At 35.0% G+C, this 20,841-nt stretch overlaps 1 protein-coding gene across 2 annotated transcripts; it reads left to right on the top strand.

The window, feature by feature from the left end:
• The first annotated feature begins 2,807 nt into the window (after positions 1–2,807).
• LOC121506668 lies at positions 2,808–19,656 on the top strand. Of its 2 annotated transcripts, XM_041782506.1 has the most exons (14): positions 2,808–3,061; positions 7,206–7,355; positions 12,555–12,680; positions 12,788–12,948; positions 13,041–13,128; positions 13,272–13,361; positions 13,645–13,668; positions 13,989–14,012; positions 14,710–14,733; positions 16,202–16,249; positions 16,371–16,409; positions 16,873–16,950; positions 17,043–17,108; positions 17,508–19,655. In XM_041782506.1, exons 1-14 carry the CDS (start codon positions 2,998–3,000, stop codon positions 17,600–17,602), a joined length of 1,077 nt encoding a protein of 358 aa, XP_041638440.1. In that variant the 5' UTR covers positions 2,808–2,997; the 3' UTR covers positions 17,603–19,655. The 2 variants fall into 2 exon arrangements, with proteins under 2 accessions (XP_041638440.1, XP_041638441.1); XM_041782507.1 differs by lacking the exon at positions 16,371–16,409 and having other exon boundaries at positions 17,508–19,656.
• The last annotated feature ends 1,185 nt before the right edge of the window (positions 19,657–20,841 follow it).

Raw genomic sequence — 20,841 nt, 5'->3', positions numbered from 1 at the left:
GTTCAGCAAAATAGGAACAATAAACAAACTTCTGCCTGAATGAGGCCATAATTCTGTGAGATGTTCATCCTGTATAAAGCTGTTAACTACATAAATATATTTATTATCTGTCTTTGTTGGGGTTTTTTATTTTAAACAGATTAGTGCTGTGAGAATTATGAAATATGATGTCGTTACATAATTCTATTAAATGATCAATATGATTATACGATCATATCATTCTCTATGTTATGACAGAGCTGGCCCGAGGCATAAGCGACATAAGCAGCTGCTTAAAGCCCCGTCACAACCAGGGAGCCCCCAGGACCGAGGAAGTGAAAGTTCACAAGCAGTTCAGAAGCAAACTTTAGTGAGATCAGCCAGGCTGTGAAGGGAATGAGGTGCTGAGAGTAAAGTCAGGGAGAACAGAGTCCCACCTCAGATTCAATAGTTTGAGTCGATGTTTTACATCAGGGGATTTGTTTAATGCCGTTTTAGGCTGTTTCTCAAGTCTGTTCATTAAAACAAATGCATCGTAATGTTCTTGAACGCACCACACAATGTTCAAACAGTGTCTCTGAGAAGTGTTAAAGGCATGTTAAACACAAATTACTACACAAGATGTAAATACTGGACAGGAATCAGCATTAGACCTGACTCTAGTATCAAACAGCACTGGAACTATATGTGATTGGTCAGAGTATCAAAGAGGAACTTTAGGGAGTGATCATTATCCCGGGTGGTGCAAAATTAATACTGCTTCTCCACAGGGAGTAGAGAGTGTTGGAGGAAAGTGGATATTTGCAAAAGCAAACCGGGAGATATTTATGGAAGAAGGAGATAAACTACTAAACCAGGTTAGTGATGAACTGAGTGTGGAAATGCTTGATTGCAAAATAAAACAAAGCATTGTAGCAGCTGCAACAGAAGCTATCCTAAAAAGTAGGAAAGAAAAAGAAGAAGGCAGTGGTGGGACAACAAATGTGAGGAGGCAGTGAGAAACAGAAACAGAGCATTCAGACTAGTGAAAAGAACATCATTTTCAACACTTGAAAGAGGGTCTCTTGATAAAGCTCCACTTAATGGGGACTGGAGGAAGAATATTTAAGTGAGTAATGGACTTCTTCAATGGAAGAACTATTGAGGTGAGGATAGGGACAGAACTATCCAACCAGTATGAAGCTGAGAATGGTGTGCCACAAGGCAGCGTAGTAAGTCCAACACTATTCTCAGCAGGGGTGTAGCACAGAGGGGAAAAGGGTACTTACTACCCAAAAAAATGTGATTTTATTTATTTTTCCTTAGCATTTAGTATCATTATTGAATCAAAAGTGACTAAATTAATTGTTCAACAGACTGAAATTTGTATCAAATAGAGCAGCGTTACTCAAACCTGCTCAACCAAAGAGCCAAACTGTTGAAAAACATCTTTACAAGAGCCACAGTCGAAGTGGTGAAAAGTGGCAAAAATGGGTTAAAGTGGCAATAAAAATAAGTTAAAGGGGGCAAAATGGTCAACAAGCGGCAAAAAGGGTAAAAAGGGGCAAAATCAGCATTAAAAAAACAAATACTGGGTGGAAAGTGACAAAAAAATTGAGGAGAAAAAGTGGCAAAAATGGACAGAAGGTGGCAAAATGTGGGTGAGAATTGACATAAAATGTGTGACAGGAGGCAAAAATGGTCAAAAAGTAGCAAAAACATGACCAAAAAAACAAAAAAATGAGTGCAAAGTGACTAAAATGGGCTAGAATGGGGAAAAACTGCAAAGAATGGCTAAAGTTTTGGGGGGGGGAGTGGCATTTAATGGCAAAAGGCAGCTTAAATAGCAAAAAGTGGCAGAAATGGGGAAAAAATTGCAAATAGTAAAAAGCAGGATAAAAGAGTCAAAAACTGGACCAAAAGAAGTGACAAAAGTGGGCCTACAGCACTGAAAAATTGATTTAAAGTGGCAAAATAATCAAATAAGGGCAATTTAAATATACAGACAAATTTAAATGTTGGCAATTAAAGCAAACTGTGTAAGTGTGGGAAACAAACTGATTAATGTGACTTGCAATGGATAATTTCTGAGGTCAAAGTTTCCTTTTATTTAAGGTTTTCTGGGGAATAATATTTCAAATTAAGACACAAAGGAGCCACAAATCATCACAAAAGAGCCACACATTGAGTATCACTGAATTAAGTAAAATACAATACTGGGGGCACCTGCTCCTCCCTTAAAAATGTACAAATGGTGTGAACCAGCACTGCAAAATAACGCAAGTAGATTTAGTAAAAATAATGCTCATAAATGTGGAATTTATGGTTCAAAAGTACATTATAATGCAGTGATATCTGTAAAAATGATCTGTGACTGGACTGTTCAACATAATATAAAAGGACAGATTTGAAATTTTAGTTCTCCATCAGAAACTTTACACAGAAACTCTTCATACTCCCACATCTCTATAAACTTCTCCATATTTCCTGTGGCCCTGTGGAGGTAAAAATCCAGCTGCAGCCTGGCTTTAATGTTGCTCTTCCACAAGGTCACAGGGTCAAGTTGAGGTCCAGTCTGTAGTCTGTCTGTCTGACTGAGGTAGATTGACATTTTTGCCTCCCCAATTAAAAAGTTTAAAAGTTGGCACTTAAATTTGTCCCTTTTATTGTACCGTACCCCATAGATAAGACAGAACTGGTTAAAACAAGACTAAAAAGATTAAAACCCCTGTTAAAAATCTAAAAATAATCAGTGTGTTACATTAGGTAAAAACGTGAGAAACATTCCCAGACAAACCACAGAAGGAACAGGAAGAAGAAGAAGAGACAACCATTAACGGCTGCGCACTGCGGGAAGGCGGAGTTGGATTCTCGAAGAAGAAGCTGTAGTTTCGATTTCGTCTGTGACAAACTGAGTTCGTACCTGAGTAGTTTATGCTAACTGAAATGTAGCTATCAATTTTAATATTTAGTGTAGTTTAGTGTATTTAGTGTAGTCGTGTTGTTATGGTGCCGGTTTAACGTGTTTAACTTAGGAATATGCCGCACGCGCTTCAAGAGTTGGGATTGTTTCTCCTGTTCCTGAGTTTTTCTCCCAGCCTTTGTAAGTATTGAAATAAATACCACTTAAATATGTTTTGTGATGATTTGAACGAAGTTGTGTCCTTCATATGAGGTGTGCGGTATTAAATTTGATACTTCTACCCAAATAAATACAACATATATCGACAAGTATTAATTTCTGCTTCGTCAAACAGGAAACACGCCCCGTCGGTGTGTTATGGATCACGTTCACTAAATCAACGTTTAACTCTTTATCTGCGCCATCTTAGTGAACCTAAAAGTGGAAATAACTGGAAACTTTATGTTAAAGTGTTTTTACTTCTTCCGTGTTAGAGTACCTTTCTTTCTGAGGTCGCTCCTGCACGTTCTCCTCTGGATGTGGAAACAAAAAAACCTTAATCAACAAGATAATAGTTATGGTTGTGTCAGGCTTATTCCATTTGACTTTAAGCTGAAAGTTTTTAACCCATTAAAGCCTGAAAACACAAATTATGGCCAGAAAAAATTAAATTTTTTGGAACTGAAATTTTTCTTTCACTTTCTACTGAAATCCAAAAAATCCAAATTTCAATAAAAGTTAACATATAGTATCTCATTATTAGGTGTTTTTGGTAACTCATAATCCACTTGAGGGCATTTTTATCATTTATCAGGTTGTAATCAGAATATTTTTTTTAGTAGTTTTTGATCATATTGATTGGATAGAGGTATCATAAAAGTATGAATCAAATATAATACACCAGGCTTTAAGGGGTCAAAGTAACTGATGCTATCTAAAGTGTGGATCTTGACTCTAAATAACTTGTACTGAGCTAGTCCTAAAGTAGGGGAGACTGGGGGCAAGTGTAACATTTTTTACATTTTCCACAAATTACTTTGAATACACACACCATTTTTAAATATAAGACACATTTACTTTTGCACTAATTAATAAAGCTTTTGCTGTGTTGTAACTCATAAAGGCATGACTGTTTTGTTCAGTTCAGTCAAAGTTGTCAGGGTGTTACAATTGTAAGTGTTTGGGGGCAACTGTAACATTGACCATAAACATCCAGGGTTTATACAGGAATCCTAGAGTTGAATGAACTACCTTTTACTACCTGTAAAATATTTTTTACTATCAACACGCAATACTTGTGCTCGTAGCTGAGCTTGTGTTTGCAGTTGCACTGCTCTGTGTTGCACCAAAAAACGAAATAGGGAGCTGCTCACCCCACGCTTGAATCCGCTGATGGTGAATGATGGATTCTCGGTGTGATTTGATCACAGTAACACCTTTCCAGGTCACATTTATAGGGCCCTATGAAATCAGTTTTATTTTTTTTTCCAAATTCCGTTTTAATTTTTTGGAATTCTGTTTTTTAACCTTTCCACAATTTTTACCTTAAAAAGAGTGTCTTGTTTATGTGAATGAATCAAATGTTCACTAATTAAAAAGAAATAACCTTAAATTGATTGAAAAAGGGCCCAACTGTTCCAGGAGCCATTGTTTGGATAACCCTGAGATAAAATAATTCTTACCAGTGTAACAGTCAGATATTTCCAACATTTCAAGACACAGTCGTGTATAATCACATCCTAACTGATGTTTATAATGAAAATGAAGAAATCCTTCTTTTCTCTCAAACACAGAGTGATGGTAACTTAATAAGAAGGTCACATTAAAGTTAAATGGTTAAAAGTAAACCTGTTACCTAAACTGTTCTTTACTCTGTCATTATGTAACAGTGCATGCAGTCTGATGCTGCATTGTTCTACTCCTGACTGTAACGTAGGGCTGGACAATAAAATCGAAATTTGATAGTGATTTCAATTTTGGCTTTTCATGATCATAAAAACATTATAATCAAAGAAAAACGATTAATGTGCCGCGCAGCGTGTATGCAAGTTCCTACACTGTAAAAGCACTGTGAATGCACCTGTGTTGCGTGCGCAGCTGCAGCAAGCGTGTGACATATGTGGATCAATAATACGAGGAGCGAGCGATTAAAAACATGACAGAAGGCAGCCTTTGGTTGAGAAGAAGGGTAGGACATGGTAGGACAATTTGCATTTGAAATTTGCAAGTTTTACAGGAGTGCATGTAGATTGGGTATTTAATTTTATTTATTGTTTTTTATTGCTATTATTTAATATATTATTATTATTATTATTATTATTATTTTACTTGTAACTGATTTATTTTTCATTGTTCTTTTAAGTTGTGGTTCAATAAATACTCAAGTTTTGAAATCAACGAATAATCGTGTTCATTGATCGTGATTTCAATATCAATCAAAATAATCGTGATTATTATTTTTGCCATAATCGTCCAGCCCTACTGTAACGGTTCTCTCCTCATTTCTCTCCATCCTCGCTGTCTGTCCGTCTCCCTCGTATCAGAGCGCTACGTTAATACAGACACAGTAAGTAGTTCCCTTTGGTTGTAAGCAACCAAACAAACTTAAAACAAAAATTCAGCATCAATGCAAAAGTCATAATATATTGAAGGGGTGATGAAAAATTTACTACCAGGTCAAATTGCGGTTGTTACCTTTTACTACCTTTCAATGGCCTTAATTTGAGCTACCCTGTGGATACCCTGGCATCATACTTACCGTCTATATTTCAGATTAGGGCTAACTTTAAAGTATTCCCATTTCTGTTACAGTATCACATAAATTTTCCAAGTTTTCTTTTTCAGTATCGTCTCTTATTTCCCCAATTCAAGAAGGCTGTAATATGAATTCATAGAAAAAGATGTATCTATTTATGGACACACCAAGTCTTATTGCACTAATAAGTCACAGTAAGAATTATTTTCTACGCAGAACATTTTTATTATTTGGATCTATTACGGTCATTTCAGATTCATCAGTTAAGAACTGTCTGTAGCCAAACTTTAATAAAACTGCAGAATAGACACATTAACATCACTACACAAACATGATTTATTAAAGTGCATTTTTTCTTTTAAAATGTGTGAAATATATTTATTCTTAAAAAGCAAAATTAAGTCCGCATTTGCTTACATGAGGCAGTATGGCTTGTAGTCGACTATGGCAATTAGAACACAATTGAATCAGTGTTACAGCTGACCCCAGCCACAGCGTTACAGTTGCCCCTGACCCAGCAGCCATAATAAAGTCTCTCATATTAGCTACTAGCACTTATGTTAGGAGAGGTTGTTCATGTTGTTTTTTCTACCAAAAGGCCAGGGATGAAATTAAACAGAGTTTGACTTTACTTTCATCTAAACTTTAGACAGCAGAAGAAAAACATTTGTCAAACCACAAAGTAAGCTTTGTACCTAAAAATCTTTTTTTTTTTGTGGACAGCTTCTGTGGTGTGGAAGTATTCCTGCTCTTTTTCAACAGGCAGAGAGAGAATCCCTCTGAGTTTGTGCAGAGTTAGTTTTATCACTCAAGCTTGTTTCTGATTGGAGGAATTTAGTGTGTTACAATTGCCCCTGGTCTCCCCTACTGAGTCACAAATGTAGCACGGCTTATTACACACCCCAGAACGAAAGATGATACCATTTTACCCCCATCTATTACATAATATAGACATATGCCACCATTTTCAAAACACTTACTCTTTTCTGGAAAAAAAAAACCCTCTTGTTTTTTGTTTTTTTTTTTATCAGAGACAAGTCTTGTTTCTGCCACTTTTATACCTGTGATTGATTACTGTGACACTCTGTACATGCGTGCATCTTCCCAATGCCTTAAATCTTTAGCTTGTGATGAGTAAGAGGAGTTTCAGGTAAGTTGTTAAAGTTAAAGTTATTTTAAAAATGTAAAGATTAAAGGTATTAGAGGAAGATTGATCAGGTTGTAGATATTTTGACTGATGACTTTCTGCTCTGTGAACCAGTCGTTGGTTGATCTGTGTTTGTAGTGTTTCTTATGTTTAATGTTTCATGTTTGCAGCTCTGTTCATTGTGCTGCTGAGATTCTTAATCTCAGTGAGGTTTTCCTGGTTAAATAAATTCAAATGAATAACTAAATAAATGAATTTATGTTGCTGTAGATTCCGTCTTAGTTGTGTGGGGAAAAAGTTTGTAGCATAACTTCAGACAACTTCTGCTTTAGGAGCATTTTGTTTTTTGCTCATGAATTAAGAAATGGTTCAGAATGTGATTTAGATAACTTAGATAAGACTACAAATATTCAATAATGACCTTTGGTGTCCTTCTTTTACAGTTGACCAAATTTACATGGCTATAGGTGGAGATGCTGTCCTCAGACCACCCCCCATGGATCTTCCTATCAAAAACATAGAGTGGAAATACAATGAGGATATTGCAGCAGATTGGCATGGAAACGAGTTTGAGTGTTTTGGCCAGTTTAAAGGTAAATTTACTTATGAATGTACCAAAATATGTTTATTTCTGATTGAAAACATAAGCAGCACCTTTGATCATAATCATAGTTTTGGGTATGTTAACAGAGAAACAAATTAAAGATAATTCAAGGTATTCAAGGTAAATTTTCTTACAAATATACTTGTTTATCTACTCTTGAAAACATAAGCAGCTTGATCTGAATTCAACTATTTGGTTTGTCAAATAAAAGACATTTGAAGGTATTTTATAGTGACTTTATTATGGTTGTTTTAAAAAACAAGAACAGGTTGCTGGACTTAGTGCATATGTGCTGCAAAATTAGCACTACTCTGAATGAGCTGTTTAAATGATACAAAGTCAGAACTCTTAAAAAGGTCCAGTTGATCCTGGATGAACCAAACCTTTTTCAAGGAGGTTTTGCTGCCCCTGTCTGACCCCAGATATGTTACATGTAGAACTATTTAACCAAAAACTATTTTGTTCTGACTGCCATCAGCCTCTGAACAGCTCAAAGTGAGCTGGCTTCCCAGGGGAACAATTATGATATCTGTGATCTTTTATCTTTCTGTATGCTTTTTGCACTGGTTTGAGTGTTTTTCTAGGAGAGAAAACTTTTAAACGAGACAGATTAAGATTGTGGTTAAAGTTTATTTTAAGATATAGATTGATGTGGGGCTTTCACATGTTTTCAGTGTAAATAAGATGTTTTATCAGATGTCAGCTATAGACGATGCCAGGGGCATTATGTTTTTGTGTTGTCAGTCCTTCCTGGACCTTCTTGTAAATTTAGTTAATATCTAAAATTGCAAAACCCACTCTAACTCATGGATGAGCTGGTTTAACTTTGAGGGTGAAGATCATTGGGCCTTATGGTCATCCTCGCTTTGTTTAGTTTATTTTAATCAAGTTTATATGTCTCTGGGACAATATTTGAAATAACATTAGTCTCTCAAGAAGGCGGAGATGCTTTGTATCATATACACTAGCCATTTCATTAGTCATCCCTGGGCAGATAAATAGTAACAATAAAACAGATCAAATCAATCATCTACAAGCATGTGCATACACACCCACACACACACCCACAGACACATATACCCCCCCCCCCACACACACACACACACACACAGTCACTTTAATACTTTTCATGAGAGTAGAGCAAAAAACACAAAATGTAATTATCATATTTCTGTTGTTGAGCAGTTATCAAAATCTAAAATAATGCTGACAAGACTGGTCCCTTAAAATCGACTTTTTTACTTCTGGTGAGACAGCGTGGAAGTCTGCAAGTTTCAGATGTGTTGGAGGATTATTACACTATTATGTCTTTCAAAGAAAACACAGATTGTACAAAGTCTTAGCCACATGTATGGACACTGAAGTCTCTGTTTTAAAGATGTCTACATCACATTACCACAGAAACCACCCAGCTTTTCTTCTTAGCTCACCACTACACCACAGAAACAGAATACAAGGTAACCATGACTGGAATCCATTAATATCCACTTCAGTTCAGTTATTACAGTCATTTTATGGAAACTTGAAGTAAAGAGATTACTTGAGTGTATTTTTAATGACTGTTTAGGCTTTGTTTACACGACAACGTTTTGCTTTGTTTTCCATTTTCATTTCCAAAAAGTTTCACATTTTGAAAACAATCTCTGTCTACACGAGAACGCAGGAAACAAAAACCGCTGTAATAAGGTGATTTACTGCACAGTAAAACTGTCTCTACAACAAGCACAGTACTGCACATTCACTGTTTTTCATGTGTTTTTGATAATATGAAACATTTTTATCATACATAGGTACATGCAGGGATTGACATTAACTTTTTTTGCCCACCAGCCACGATGGCTAGTGGTTTTGCAAACTTACTAGCCACTCAGTATTTCCACTAGCCACAATTTTGGTGTTTCAAAACTATGAGCTATATGCCAAATGTGGTCCAAAGGGTATGATATGACACACATGCTCTACTTTCCCTCATCAGTGTGATCAATATCAGCTCTCCTCTTAATAAAGCACTTCTACCTGTACATTTGAAACAACACAGAGACATGTCATACTTCACTGTTAGAGACGGTCATCTAAGAGTCAAGAGTCTTGGATTTTTACTTCTTAATGGATATTAAGTTTATGATAATATTAAAATCCTGTAAATTGGCTGTTTATCAGGAAAAACTACAGCAGACTACAAGAACATCAGTAATTTTCACTCTGACAGATCTCCATCAGAGAATGTTGAGTGTTAAACTTCTCCTGTCCTCATCTGTGTGTCTCATGTTGCTACTCGCCACAGCAAGGGCGTAGGAATGAGTTTAACACTGGGGGGGGAGACACATATTGGAAATCTGACAGATTTGTAAATAGTTTGAGCAGAAATATGTCATAAATTAACTACACTGCAAAACATTCACAAAATGCTATGTGATCTTTTACTCTTTCTTCTTTTTTTCAAATGTTTCTTGGAAAAATAGTGCTGTGCACGCCTATATAAATGCATGTATAGAATCTGTATGTTTATGTTTTATGATCTTAAGATGAGGGCAAACCAACCAGAAAAAACACTTCTCTCTTCCTCTTGAACAAAATGGCTTGAGTCTTTAAGCAAAGCATAATGATTATATCATTCCAGGGCTGTACGCTTACTTTATCAGGTGGCAGTACTGGTACTAGCAAGCTAAATATTTCAGTAGCACAAAGACAAAATTAGTAGCACACACAGAACTCTGGACACCCTAAAAGGAAAAGTCACAATGCCATGGGACTGCACCTATTACAAGCAAGCAATTCCATGTTTCCACTTTTTTGTGAACTCCTGTAAAATATCTACTGTTATATGTTACTCTCTCTTACCTACTGGTCTGTTCCTGTCTCTCCCTCACTTTGACTCCCTCAAGCCCTTGATGTCCCTGCATGGCATTAATATTTTTACAAGACAACATTACATATAGTAATGTAGAGTATCAGCATTTGACTTACAAAAGCTAAAAAAATATCTGTTAAGGTTTTTGTCATATAGAATGAAGACTTTTAACTACTGATTTGCAGATGTATATAGGCTCATACACTGTCAACTCTGTTTACAGCATAACTTAACCCTTACAGTAAAAGTTTTCACTAATTTATTTTAACCTCACTTCAAGCCATATGCCATCCTCTCCTTTTCCTGTTGTCCTTGTGTTGTGTAACCGTTACTCACACTAACATTACTCTTGTTGAAAACACAAAGCAAGTCTTGCTGCTGTTTCAGCCTTTTCTTCAGTGGTGGCATTGTACTGAAATGAGATGACAAAACATTTTGGCTAGCGTTGACGTTACTTGGGAACACTGAAGAAGTTAGTAGACAAGTGACCAAAGATAACTCAACTCAAAAGATATAGTTTCTAAATATGAATATGAATTAACAACATGAAGTTATAAACAAGCCATATTCATGGCAACATTCCCTACAGACTGTTTTACCTTGTTCAAAAGACTTTCTGTCAGTAGACAACCTGCTGTCTGCTGCTGTCTCCCGCCTCTCAAACACTCTCAGTGTGGTGAGGGAGGGGGCCGGCGGTGACAGGACGCTGCGTTGCACTTTCAAAATAAAAATAAGTTAAAAATTTCAAAATCAAATATTTTTCTCCTCTGGAATATAATTTTTGGGTGGGGCAAATGCCCCTGTCTCCAATATTGGGGGGGGCACATCCCACCCATCCCCCCCGGTTCCTACGCCTATGCGCCACGGTCGAAATCCACCCACATCTGGCTAGTTGGCAGGTGTAAATGTCAAGCCCTGGGTTCATGAGAGTAATTCATCACTAAATCCTCCTCATCACCATCGTAGCGCGGCAGCGAAATTTTACAACACATATAAATGCAAAAATGAATTGCAAGACCAGTCTTATCATAGACTGGTCTTGCAACTGTTTGATTTTCAAGGGACAATTTTTTCTCCTAAAACTTTTGATTTCTTGTGGATTTTCTAAGAAAGTGCAGCGTTTCCTGCTTTAAGTGCAGCAAAAGAATGATAGCCTTTTCAGAACAATATACTTCCCCTTTTTCAATTTGATCTGCTTCTTGGAAGTGATTAACTTTCTTTTTAACCCAAACACAGAAGCTGTCTCCTCCATCAGCTGCACATTGATGTGCAGTTAGCTGATTAAAACTTAAAGAAAAAAGATAAAGTCTAAATCATTTCCAAGAAGCAGATATATGGAAAAATAGAAATATGGGTCTGAAAAAAGGCTCCAGCTGTGCTCATGAGCAGCGCCGCACTTTATAAGAAAATCCACAAGAAATTAGAGGCTGTAGGAGCTGAATTTGTCTGTGGGGAATTAATGATTCTCAGCAGATATCTACGTTATAACAAGACTGATCTAGCAAAGCATTTTTTTCTGTTAATATGAGCCGTGAAATTTCTCTGCCTCACTACGATGATGATGACGGTGATTAAAATAATGATCAATAAAAAAGGTAAAAGTAATCTTTTCCAAAATTAATAACATGACTTTATCTAAAGAAACTGGCACTGATTGCCCTCCAAACGAGAATAATGTTTCCCCTTTTCTAAATCCAGCTGCTGTGTCTTGACAAGCTGAATCACAGTAAACTATATCAGACGGCTCGAGCTGCCACAGCTCTGTTCAGAGTGCTGAGACACTTGTGCTTGACAGCTGACTGCAGCCGTAGAGCACATGTGTGTTTTCAGAAAGTGTTGTTTTCCCTGTTTACACAGAGATGGGGGTGTTTTGAAAAACTTCAACTCTGGAGCCCATTTCCAAAAAGTTCTGTTTTCAGGCACCAAAATGCCGCTCTTGTGTGAACGGAGTTTTCTCTTGAAAACGTTGTCATGTGAACAGAGCCTTAGACTGTAAATTCTTTCGGAGCTCTCAAATATAAAACAATGAAAATGAACATACCTTAAAAGAGCATTTAACCCTTGAACTGGACTGAGCTAAATTTTATTTTTAAGAGTGATAGAGATGTTTTAACTCACTACAGACCATTAATGCAATCCATCTTTAAAGATGTATGCTTGTGAAAGGTCTGTGGTTACAGTAGTTGTCTACTGATGAGTAATGCAGTTGAAACATAGAATAAAATAATAATATAATAAAAACAGGGACCCACCACAGTGTTTATCCCCCATTTCTCCCTGTTTTACATTTTCTCCCTGCCTGCTGTCACATGTCACCATGTCTGTTTATGATTTTAGGTCGTTGTGAGGTGAACACTGATACTGGAGAACTGACCATCAAAGAACTTAACCTGAACGACAGTGGCATCTACACACCAGAGATTAACTACAAAGTCTCCAGCAAGACTCAGCTCTCTGTTATCTGTGAGTGGTGATTTTTTAAATAAAGTTTCACCACCAGATCATTCTTCAAATTCTTTTGACCTCAAGTACCCTAAAGTACCCCGTATTTTTGCTCTTTCTTCTGTCAGCTCGTGTAGCTAAACCCTCTGTAGAAACATCCTGCAACACTGAGATGACCAACTGTGATGTGACCTGTGAAGGCAACACTGCAGAGGCTGAACCAATCACTTATACGTGGTTTATAGATGGCGAGCATGGACCTTCAAATGAGGAGTTGATTATAACAAAGGTATGAAAAACTAACAACATTAATCTCTCTTTAACATATGAGCTTTTTTTTTCTTAATCTGTTTTCATGATTTTCTTTCTCTGAATGTTTAGGATTCAAAGGAGTACAGTTTCAGATGTTTGATGATGAACCCAGTCAGCAATGAAACCAGTGAAAGCATCACAAACCCCATCATTAAACGTGAGTAGTTCCACTGACAAACATCCTCATTATAAGCACTGATTTTTTATCTTTATAGAAACATTGCATATTAACAATACCACAATATCAAACAAAAGCATTAACCAACATCATCCAAATACATTTGACTTTTTGTTTTATAGAAGAACAGGAGCGGCTGATATCCATCCTTGTACCAGTAGTAGTAGTGATTGTTTTGGTACTCATTGGGGTTGCTGTATTTTTCATCAGGGGTAAGAAGCCAGAATTCATTGTGTTGATAAAATATTCAGTAATAATGAGTTCTTTCAGTAGTTTTGCTCTAACAAATTTATAAGTGATAATATTTGATTTTCAACAAAAAGTCAAAATTACCTACAGATCAGTTCTGTGGTTTAAGTCTGATGAAGGAGTACCTTATGTTCTTTCCACTGTCACTATCAAATATAAAACAATGCTAAAGCATGGTCAGTGACTGATAATGATCACATCATTAATGGCTGATTTACAACATTCTTTTCTTTCTCTTATATACAGAAAGAAGGCGAAGAGCACAATACAGTAAGATACAATATATTCTCTTAAATGTTTGATAATAAAAAGAATATTGAAACATAGTTCAGTATATAGATTATTCACTTTTTAAAATGCATTAAATTATTTTTTATTCCAGCAGAAATTATGATTATTAAACAAACACACAAAAAAATCTTAATTAAATACAATCAGTGATTTGATAGAAGTGATATAAAGATGTTTGAGTTTGTTCTGCTGTCAGGATCCATCTTTGGTGACACTCTGCTTAAGCATGATTAATGTTTAATGATGATCACATTATGAATGACTGATTTACAACATGCTTTTCTTTGTCAAATACACAGAGAAGTGGCAAAGAGAAATAGACGGTAAGATATAAAATATTCTCTTTAATATTTGATTTTTTTTTTTAAAAAGTATATGAAACATAGTTCATTATATAGATTATTCACTTTTTAACATGCATTATATCATTTTTTACTTCAGCAGAAATTGTAGCGTCACTTTATGGTACTTCAATAGTTTTGCTCTACCAGATTTATGAGTCCAAATATTTGATTTTACACAAAAATATTTTCTTTTATTAAATACAATCAGTAATGTGCTAAGAGTCATATTAAGATGTTTGAGTTTGTTGTTAAACATGTAAAAAGGCAACATATTGAGAAATAAAACATTCTTCAACTGTGGTTCATGTAAATTTCAGAATTTAGATATGTGTTCCTTTTTAACAGCACAACCAATGTAGTATCTATAAACAGACAATAATTCAGTTTGATCAGTTGATTTCTTTTTTTTATTTCAGCTGAAAGTATAGAGCTGCTTTGTTGTTTTTAATAGTTTTTCTCTACCAGATTTTTTATTCTAAATAATTAATATCAAACTGAAAAAAATCTTAATTAAATACAATCAGTAATATAATAAAAATCATATGAAGATGTTTGAGTTTGTTCTGCTGTCAGGATCCATCTTTGGTGACACTCTGCTTAAGCATGATTAATGTTTAATGATGATCACTTTATGAATGACTGATTTACAACATGCTTTTCTCTGTCTTATACACAGAAAAGTGGCGAAGACACCGAGATGGTAAGATAGAAAATGTTCTCGTAAATGTTTGATATAAAAGTATATTGAAAGATAGTTCAATATATAGTTTATTCACTTTTAACATGCATTATATAATTTTTTACTTCAGCAGAAATTGTAGCGTCACTTTATGGTACTTCAATAGTTTTGCTCCATCAGATTTATGAATCCAAATATTTGATTTTACACAAAAATGTTTTCCTTTATTAAATACAATCAGTAATGTGATAATAGTCATATTAAGATGTTTAAGTTTGTTGTTAAACATGTAAAAAGGCAACATATTGAGAAATAAAACATTCTTCAACTGTGGTTCATGTAAATTTCAGAATTTAGATATGTGTTCCTTTTTAACAGCACAACCAATATAGTATCTATAAACAGACAGTAATTCAGTTTGATCAGTTGATTTCTTTTTTTTATTTCAGCTGAAAGTATAGAGCTGCTTTGTTGTTTTTAATAGTTTTTCTCTACCAGATTTATTAGTCTAAATAGCTAATATTGAACTGAAAACAATCTTAATTAAATACAATCAGTGTTTTTAAGATGTTTGAGTTTGTTTTGCTGTCAGGATCCATCTTTGGTGACACTCTGCTTAAGCATGATTAATGTTTAATGATGATCACATTATGAATGACTGATTCACAACATGCTTTTTTTTGTCCAACACACAAATGCAATGAAAGCGGGTAAGAAACTAAATGTTTTGTTAAACATGTGAAAAGACTACATATTGAGAAATAAAACATTCTTCAACTGTGGTTTATGTAAATTTCAGAATTTACCTATTACTTAATTTTTTTCATGTATTTATCACAACCAATGTAGTATCTATAAACAGACAAGATTCAGTTTGATCATTGAATTCCTTTTTATTTCAGGGGAAATTAGAGTGCTGCTTTGTTGTTTTTAATGTTTTTGCCCTATCAGATTTATTAGTCCAAATAATCAATATTTAACTGAAAAAATCTTAATGAAATACAATCAGTAATATAATATATATATATATATGTATGTTCTGCTGTCAGGATCCATCTTTGGTGACTCTCTGCTTAAGCATGATTAATGTTTAATGATGATCACATTATGAATGACTGATTTACAACATGCTTTTCTCTGTTTAATACATTGAAAAGTGGCCAAGAGAACTAGATGGTAAGATAGAAAATGTTTTCTTAAATGTTTGATAAGAAAACGTATTTAGAAAATAAACATAATTCTCAAATGAGTCTTATTAAATTTCAACATGCTAAGCTTGCCTGTGTATTTTTTCCTTTTATTTCAGCAGAAATTGTAGTGTCACTTTATTGAGCTACTCTTCTTAGCTATAACAGCCATAACCACAATAAAAAATGTTGTCAACATAGATTTATGATAAATGCTTAGACTTATCATTTTGTTTTCCAGTTTGCTGTTTTAGGTGATGGTGATCAACTACATTGTTTTGTAATTATTTTTATCTTGATAGGGCCTGAACATGAGATGGATCCACTTAATCAATCTCCTGATGGTGAAGGTAATGAAATGCTATTGAACCTATTCTGAAACATGTTTAAACTATGAGAAAACTTGTTTGATTTAGAACAAAATCATTCACCAGTTATCTTACAATGGATTTTTTCTACCATTTGTTTCAGGACAAACTGATACTACCCAACATCTCAGCAATGGAGCTGGTGTGTAAAATGTTATTAAACCAAACATAAAAACAAAGTGGTGTTCAAAATAGTTACAGAAGACTGATAGTAGAAAATCAACCAAGGGTGTTTCAGTTAGTTTAGTTTAGTTACTTTTAAAATCCTAACCATGAGAGTTTTACCCTAAACAGTTTGGAAAAAACATGGAAGAGTTTCCTGTTCTGGGAAACGGCTTAATATGTTTACCCAAGTTCAGTACATCATTTAAGGGACTTCTACTCAAATGTGTCAGCTCCTCTTAATCTGAGAAGGAAATGCCCTTCTCTGCATTATTTTTAAAGTTATTTACTACTTTAAGATTTTTAAGCTTGAGGCTAGTTCTAACATCCAGTAAAGACATTTAGCTTTTGTCATCCAGGCTGGGGTGGGACAGACATCGTGGCTTCAGGTATTAAAGGTGTTTTAAAATTCTTACTTGTTATTGTGTTGTTGTATTTAATAGAGACTGAGTCAGTGACTCCAGAAACTTCCAACCAGAGCCTGGCAGAAGCTGCAGCCTCTAACACTGACCAGGAAACTGGTGAGTTCAACCGTAGGTTATCCAAAAGAATAAAACAGGGTCACTATTTTATCTTAAAAATCAATGTACTTTTATGTTTCATCCATTTGTAGAGTTCACATCTGTAGAGGTTCCTGACCAGCAGACCTCTGGACCTCCAGATACCAACAAGGACTCTGGTAAGTAATATTTAACATACTTGTCATTCTCTGTTATTTCTCTCACAGTTTCTAATGACTGAAAGAATAATGTTTTGTCTTTGGTGTGTTGCAGTTGATTCATTTTCTGCCCAAAACACAAGTAAAAACCCCAAGAATTAGTTTGAAAATAATCATCACTCACTACTCCCTGTTTCCAACTCTATCCACTGTCCTCCTCTCTAAATAATGGCATGAAAAGCCCCAGAAATAAATCTTTAAAAAAAATCAGCACAGAAAGTACTAAAGGAAGATGTGTGAAACTAAGAAACTATCACTTTGTCAGGTTTTTATCATGGTTTGAACTGTATTTAAATAAAAATCATTTTGGACACCTTTGTTCTGCTTTTTTAAAACATCCTTTACTTTGTCATTTAACAGAGAAATCTGCACTGATGCCAGACAAGAAACCAGAAACCAACAGTGAGCCATCAGCTGATGAACAGAGAGCAGATGACCGAGGAGATGTTTACTAAACGTGGGTGTTCACTTCTTTCCTGATTTGTAAAACTTCAAATCACATTGGTAGAGACTTCTGTTACAGACTCTGCTCAGTCTGAAGATGTTACACTAACTATGGGACAAAGTTTTTCTACTCCTAAGCAACTGTCTTATATTCTTTCAGGGTTTAGATTATATATTTTTATAGACAAAAATCTGTGCTGCCATTTCTGATGCCAAAACTTTAAGTTCTTATTTTTGTGAAATTTACAATGATAGTGATTATGTAGCCATTATGGTGCTACAAATCTTGAGATTCCAGCCAAACCAAAGTAAAGAGACTATTTTTGCATGTTAAGATTTCCTTTGAGTCTCCCAGTCGTGACCAAACACAAACTTTTTTTTAACTTAGCAAAAATATAACATATCACACAGCATTTACCTCCAATAATTTCCCTTTAAATTTTCTATCTTCCAGAGTGTGTCCTTACATTTTTTATGAAAACAAATATTTCTGAGATGATAGGGCCTTTTTATTATTTTGTACTGAGAACAATTTACCTGCTTAATGCTAAAGAGAAGAAACAAAAAAGAACTTTGCTCTGCTTTAAAGGAAGCTATATGTAGATGTAGATTTTGTAAAATAAATAAATAAATGTACTGAAATGATCACAAAAGCATCATAATTGGGGAAAAAATCATGTTACTTGTCAATCAAGCTTAAAAAACAAGCTTGTGCCCTTTAAAAGGTGTACTTTAAATCCTCTGCTGTAGTTCCTCTTGTTGCCTCTGGGGGGCCTCATACAGCTGCTGTGTTCAATCAGAAAATGAACTCTACTGGAGGATGAATGTTTCTGATGTTTTATCATTAAATCATATTAGTGTGAATTTAATCAGTTTAAGTGCAATTTCAGAAAATAATTTAAAATAGAACAAATGATAAAGAACAGATGAAGAAGAGGATTATTAAATATTTTAGCATCAATAGAATATCTATGAATGATGTGTCATTGTTCCTGGAAGTCTGTAATAAGATTCAGTGATGAATCATTGATATTTCAAGTTTTTATAGACTTTGTTTTAACTTGCTTTTATTTTCAATTGCAATGTTGTTTTTTATTTTACATTTTTACAAGTCAGTGTGCTGTACATGCATTAGTTTGTCGGATATTTACTTGTTTGTAAAAATTGTACGCTCATTCAAACTTCCTGTCTCCCAAATCCAAACTGCACACTATTTCTATACAGTATTTACTAAATATTCATCTGAACAGCATGAAGCTCTAAAAATTAAGCAGTAAAACACAAGTAGACACTTCAAAACCAACACTGGAAATGCTAGACGTCCAAGTTGAAAAATGATCAACCTGATTAATTGAAGAATTCATTGATGTTTGCTTTCAGATCTTTCTGGAGCTTTTTCAGCTCCTGCATCATCTATAAAACAACTGAATATGAAATAATATGAATGTTATGAAGATGAATGTCATATATGGATGTGCAACTCAACGATACATAGAAATGATTACTCTGGTACTCCATACACTTGTTTTTCTGCAGTGTTGTGAGACACACAATTCACCCACATAGAAGTGACTCCAAAATAGTCTGCCATGGATTTGAGACTCATGAGAGTTGTGACCTAAATGTATAAAACATCTCATTAGTTCATGTAAATCTATGAATCATTTCTAAACATGGACAGAAGACTGAATCCAGAAGCACAGAGAGTGAGTGTGTAGGTTCAGGTAGTCACTGAGATTATAACAGCACAGAAGTGACACTGATGTACTGTGAATCCTCTGCCATACAGTATGTTCACTCTAGTCAATGTTGGAAATAACTGAGTCCAATCATTATTTCTTACAAAGAGACTTTTATTGTGATGTATGAAATCCTAAACAGCTGGATGTTTTATATGTAAAATTAAAGTAAAATGTATTAAACAAAGAAATCACAAGAGAAAAGGTGTCTTATTTTTTGCAATTATTTCATTATTTGGTTTCTGAAATGTTAAAACTTTTATAGTTTGAGGACTTTGTTTTGCAGAGATGTAAAAGTGTATTTCTGCCTCTGACCCAGCCCTTGGGACGAAATTTAGTTTGCAGTAAATAAACACACTTGACACTGATAATGTGTTTCAGATTTTTCTTTATACTGTAAAGTTAGATCAAGACATTCACATTCCCCAAAGGACTGATCTGAATAACTAGGGGGGATTTTGAGACTTCATCTTCTAGCTCAACCATACAGGAGACTTATTTACTGTTTGTGATTTACATTCTGGTCAATTTTGAAGTTCAGTAGTGCTTTCAGATTTTTTTTTCTGTAACTGTTGACAAATATCCACTCTGATTTTGACCTGAGGTTTTCCCCTTACTTGTGATTGCAACATCTCTAAAATGCTTTTTGGCATTTCCTGCCAAGCACTATGATCCACTTTATCTCAAGGACTAATCAGTTTAATTTAAGGGGGTAAAGGTCAGAGCACAAGGTAATTAGGCCTACTTTACAACCCCGGCTTGCAAAAACTATGTAAAGATTTCAGTGTTCATGTTTTGTCCAAAAATTCACTCTGACTCACAGATAAACTGCTTGGATTTTAGAGGTTGTACATTAAAATTCAAGGTCAGCCGGACTTAAGTTCACCTCTTGCTCAACAACATGGAATCTCAGTATCTGGTGTGTGTGTGTGTGTGTGTGTGTGTGTGTGGGTGTGGGTGTAGTCCAGGCTGACTGAGCTCTAGAGGTCTTGTGTGGAAATGGGACCAAGTTCCAGAAGGAGTGGCCCTGCACAAGACAGCTCTGGTACCTCCAGCCATTACTTCATCCTCCTCTCCTCCTGCCTAGCTCAGCAGGAAGAGTCGGCTCTTTCGGCTCCCAAACGGGTCTACATTTTGGTACCAAATTGGTTTCATCTGACCTTCCAAAATTAACAATGTCATGGAATGTCATATTGCATGTCATTGATATTTGTACTGGTATTTTACTCCTATCATGCCAAATTTTTATTAATAAAAAAATCGTTTTTTTTTTGTTGTTGTTGTTTTTATGTACATTTGTTCCCAAAAATACATTGTGGGTCAGATGAAATTAGCTCCCTGGCCGAGCTGTATGACACACCTGAAATAAAACAGTGTTACACCATTATGTTTGTGTCCCTTGTGCACATTCAGCCTATAGTAGTGTGGAGTAAAGATTGTCCCTACTAATCAATCACATAACACAGAAACAAACAATACATTAAAAAACAATTATAGCTAAAAGAAATAGT

This window comes from Cheilinus undulatus, unplaced genomic scaffold, assembly GCF_018320785.1.
Source record: "Cheilinus undulatus unplaced genomic scaffold, ASM1832078v1 Contig6, whole genome shotgun sequence".
Lineage (NCBI taxonomy): Eukaryota > Metazoa > Chordata > Actinopteri > Labriformes > Labridae > Cheilinus > Cheilinus undulatus.
This window is presented reverse-complemented; position numbering and strand designations above follow the sequence as displayed.